At 34.4% G+C, this 5,356-nt stretch overlaps 1 protein-coding gene across 6 annotated transcripts in view; it reads left to right on the plus strand.

Moving 5' to 3' along the window:
- The window catches only part of LOC135113093 (nuclear pore complex protein Nup98-Nup96-like), a 28,345-nt gene extending 24,983 nt beyond the window's left edge, over window positions 1-3,362 (plus strand). For all 6 annotated transcript variants that reach the window (XM_064028122.1, XM_064028121.1, XM_064028127.1 and 3 more), the window contains exon 31: window positions 265-3,362. In XM_064028122.1, the coding sequence (XP_063884192.1) occupies window positions 265-451 (187 nt within the window). In that variant the 3' untranslated portion in view covers window positions 452-3,362. The remainder of the gene's footprint in view (window positions 1-264) is intronic.
- Window positions 3,363-5,356: the final 1,994 nt, after the last annotated feature.

Raw genomic sequence — 5,356 nt, forward strand, 5'->3', positions numbered from 1 at the left:
TCTGACACACACATACAAAAAAATAAACAAATAAGTAAAAATCTCTGCGAAATGAATAAAACACAAACTTATAACTGCCACAAAAATCATAAAAAAAAAATAAACCAACTGCACTAACCACACACCACACACACAAACACACACAATTCTAGTATTGCCGATAACACTTAACTCTCCATTTACCCTCATGTCCATTCACCTTAAGACATTAGATGTAGGAGAACTAAACTTTTAGGGGCTTAACACTGACTTGCTCCTCCCCAGGCTGTGTGTGTCAGAGATGAGCAAGAAGGTGGTGGGTGTCCTGCGTGCTGTGGTGGGTGAGGGCACAGACGCCACACAGGTCCTCTCCCAGCAGCTCTCCAGCCTCCCTCTCACACATGACTATGCCCTTGCTGAACTCAACCTCATCACCAATCACTACCTCACACACCTGGCTGCTGACACCTGAGCATGCCAGACAGGTGAGGCCACTCCTACACCTGCATCACACCTGTTCCCTGTCCATCTCTCATCCATCATCACATCCCGGTGGTCTAGCCCAATGGATGGAGTTAGTGGTGATGAGTGTGGGCCAAATCTCGTTTTTTGTGGTATGACCTTTTTGTTGATGTGTTAAAGTGACTTGATCGACAGTGATATGAGTGGAGATGTGACTTGTACTGTAGTGCACTGTGCTCAAAGGTTTACTAAGATGCTTACTGGAGAAACTGGCTGAAAGAGAAGGGTTGTAATAGTGTTAGTTTTACCATTAAGGCTGAAAAAGAGGGATAACTGTCCTTAAAGGGATAAAGAGGGAGTTAGTATCCTGAAGAGAGCTGTGTTGAAATGTGGCTGTAGTGTTTAGGGAACTGATCAGTGCATGGGTTTTTGTTACCATAGTGCACACAGGAATAGAAATTGATGAATGTTACTGATTTGAATGAAAAAAAAATGTGTTTTTTAAATGGAGAATGATGGTTAAAAAGTATTGGAGGTTATAGAGAAAGAAAACTGAAAAATGTTGAGTAGAATGTTGCTGATGTGGCAGAAGAAAAGAAAAATAATTTGAAGTTAAAAGGAAATGTTTAAAGAGTATTATACTTTGAAAAAAGAGCGAATAAACTGGAAAACGTGATAAGAAATGGAACGCTTAAAAGAAAATTAAAGAAATGTAACTTGGAAAAAAATGTGATGATAAAATGCAATAAAGTTAAAGAAAATTTCACTCATGAACCTGAAGAAAGATAACTTTAAAAAAAAGAGAGAGAGAGAAAAAAAAAAAATGATTAGTAGGAGAGGTAAAGTAAAGATTGTAGTGCCATAGTGGCTCGTAAAGGTGCTGGTGGCTTGATGTTGGGGTGCAGTTATGAGCCTTACTGACATAGTTTGTAGAAAATGTAGAAAACGGTGATTGGCTCGGAGCTGGCATAGAGAGGGGCTGGAACTAATACCTGTGTGTGTGTGTGTGTGTGTGTGTGTGTGTGTGTATGGCAAGGTGATGTTTTTAAGGTAATTTCTAGTATTTCAGTGGGTTTTTTTCTTTTTTATTGTTTTTGATGCCATTTCTTATTCCTTGTGTGTTGTCTTGTCTCTGGGCATCATTTGTATAGAAAACTGCCAAAACTTTAATAGAAACTAACAGAAAATGCTGAATGAGGTGGAAATAAGGTACAAATTCATATACAAATTCACACACACACACACACACACACACACACACACACACACACACACACACACACACACAAATGCACACTTACTAATACACTTTCCCAGATATAAGAGTACAACACTGGATTACATTAGAAGAAATAGAAGTGATGTGTGCAAATAATATACATAAATTTAAAGAAAACTTGTAATTTGGTTATGAAAAGTGGGACACAACAAATCTAACTCCCTGATGCACACACACACACACACACACACACACACACACACACACACACACACACACACACACACACACACACACACACACACACACACACACACACACACACACACACACACTATAAAAAAAGCCAAGCATTCATCACTGCCAAATATAAATGTAGAAAATGTCTCATTAGATTTAGATTTGTTATAAAAAGTTGTATTGTGGTTCTTTTACTTTTCAAAATAGTGACAGGAGGAGATGGAACAGCAGTGATTGGGTGATTGTGAATAGTTATGATATTTGTTAGGTGGGATTGGATAGAAGGAGGCTGATTAGATGGTTATAAATTGTTAGGAGATTAACTGTAGATTTAATTGAGGTGTTTTAAGAGTTGGAGTTATGTTGATAGTTGTAGGAGGTGGAGGGGAAGAGTGTGCATGTGTGTGTGTGTGTGTGTGTGTGTGTGTGTGTGTGTGTGTGTGTTTTTTGTGTTTGAAATACTGAGAAAAGTAGAGCACATAACAATTATGATAAACTGAACTGGAAAAAAATATTGTAGAGGTAAATAAAGTAAAAAGTAATGAAAAGTAAACAGCTTTGAACTGACAAAAAGTAAAATCAGTTATCTGCCGAGAAAGGAAAATAGATTAATGAGTAAGAAATTTGTTTATTGAAAAAAGCTGAAGTGGGAAATTAAAGCAGGAAATAAAATGGGAAGAAAGTCATGAAGGGGAAAAGCTGATTCATGAAAGACAGGAAAACAAGAAAGAAAATAAAGATGAGATGGAGAAAAGAAAATGAAAAAAACATGTGACAAATATGAGGACTTGATGAAGAAGTTAATAAAAGTAATTGTGATAATAATGATGATCAAAGTTAGATAAACGTGGTAAATTGATAATTTGTTTATGAGAAGTTTTATATTTTTGAAAATATAAAAGAAAGATGAATACATGTTGTTTATTTTATCTTATTTTATTTATTTTTATTTTTTCGCAAGGTTGTAAAGTTTTCTAATATTATGTGATTAGTTTTATTATTATTATTATTATTATTATTATTATTATTATTATTATTATTATTATTATTATTATTATTATTATTTTGAGAGTGTTTGTTCCCCAGTAATTTGTGATGATTATATGTTTTGTGTGTGTAAACTATTTCTTTGCTGTCAGAAACTTGTGTTTTTGAATATATAAATCTTATGTTTTCCTTTAATATGTGTGTGTGTGTGTGTGTGTGTGTAAGAGAGAGAAAGAGAGAGTGAGAGAAAGAACATAAATGAAAATGGGAATCAGTGAAAAACATAATGTAAACAAAAATGACATTTAAAGATGACTTATTTTTTACTGAGAAGCAGAAATGGAACAAAGTCTGGTGTGTGTGTGTACATAAGCTTCAGGCCCCACTGTGGCTCAAGGATGCTCAGTGGCTCTTGGCTTCCTGCTCTTTACTTTACTCCTCGTTTTTTAATAATAAATGGATGATTTCATTGTTAGGCTTTATTTTATTGCCCAAACTCGTCATTTTTGTATCGATTTTTGGGGTGAAATAGCCTTGGTAAGTGCATGTAACTTGCATCTTACTCATTCATGATATTTTTTACTGAATCAGGTTAGGTTAGATTAAGTCAGGTTAGGTTTAGATTAGGTTATCATTATTAAACACTTATCTCTCTATATTCTCAAATGTTGGGGTATCTCATCCTGACAGCTCTCAACAGTCTCAAGTGAAAGATGACCAGAGTTTTCAAGTTCATTTTCCAAATTTTAGTGACTGTTTGAAGAGTGTGGTGCACCCTTGATGGACCCTTGTGGAAGTTGTTAGAGTTTTTGAGAATGTTTTCATGATTCTGTTAGTTCTGAGGAGGATTTTGAACCTTTCATCAAGTAGTGGAACTTACTGGTGTTTTCATGAGTGTTTTCAGGACTCTGCTTTAGTGAACGGTAATGGTGTGTCAAGGCATATATATATATATATATATATATATATATATATATAGAGAGAGAGAGAGAGAGAGAGAGAGATTAATGAGGACTCAAAAATAGAAGAAAAAGAAACAAAAAATATATACCTGATTAATCATCTTTGCAGTCTCTGAAAAAAGACTTAGTGAGAACAAAACTACTTAAGAATAAACCAATATCACTTCCTTGTCGCGCGGAACTAATAATCTGACATAATTTTATAAGCTCTCAAAACTTTACCATGAAAATACATCACAATATCTTCTCATACACACAGCCATCTCTATTAGTTTCCCATTGCGACATGTAACCTCTCATATCTGTTTCCATCTCATTATCTTGCCTTGCCATGCTCCTTATCAGATAACTACTTAAGACTTACGGAGGCGCGTGGCATATCACTTCCCTTATCAAACCCTGGAAAACCCTTCAACATTAAGAGGCGAAATTAACATGGTAACATTACAAGTAAAGTTTGTTGGTTCTACGGTAATGTTTCTATAAGTGATGCAATTGTTTGACTAAAGATTGAGGAAGCACATAATACCAGCGTAGCAGATGGATGTGAAAGCAAACAGATATATATATATATATATATATATATATATATATATATATATATATATATATATATATATATATATATATATATATATATATATATATATATATATATATATATATATATATATATATATATATAGTAACTGATAGCAGATACAGATAATAGGTAGCTATAAGTAAATAGGGAGACGAAAATATATAAAATGATGTATACCTACATAGAGATAAGTGCACCTTGATAGATATAAATGAATACAAATTAATGAGTCGTGTATGAACCAATATCAACCACCTACAACTATATATATATATATATATATATATATATATATATATATATATATATATATATATATATATATATATATATATATATATATATATATATATATATAAATGACAAAAAAATATATAATTGCCAACTAGGTATCAGTGCCATCTATAACTGTGGAGAGATAAGAACATAATAGTAATAATTATGATAATGTATGGAAAGTGTTATGAGGGATGCCAGGGTGTTGACTGGTGGTCTCTTCCGAGCGAGGGCAGAGTGTATAGATGTGAATGCAAAGAGTTACAGCAAAAATGTGCCAGATGCATGACATGGAAGAGAATGAGACGGTGGAGCGTGTGATGCTAGAGTGTATGAAGTATGCCAGAGACAGGGCCGAGATGATGCAAGTTGTGAAGGTACTACGGCATGTCAGAGTAGAGACAGGAAAAGGAATGGATGGTGTTGCTGCTAGGACTGGAGAGACAAATGAAAGGATGATTGAGGCTGAGAAGGAGTTCCTGGAGAAAATATGACGTGTTAGATGTAGGAACTAGTGGTGTGAAAGATGCTGTTTGTTTCCTGTTCGTCTTTTCTTTTCCCCATACATGAAATACCGATACAATGGTGAATGATCCCAAGCCACCTGCATTATCAAGATCAAGATTAACAAGATCAAGATTTCCCCCC

The sequence above is a fragment of the Scylla paramamosain genome, chromosome 25 (assembly GCF_035594125.1).
Source record: "Scylla paramamosain isolate STU-SP2022 chromosome 25, ASM3559412v1, whole genome shotgun sequence".
Taxonomy (NCBI): Eukaryota; Metazoa; Arthropoda; class Malacostraca; order Decapoda; family Portunidae; genus Scylla; species Scylla paramamosain.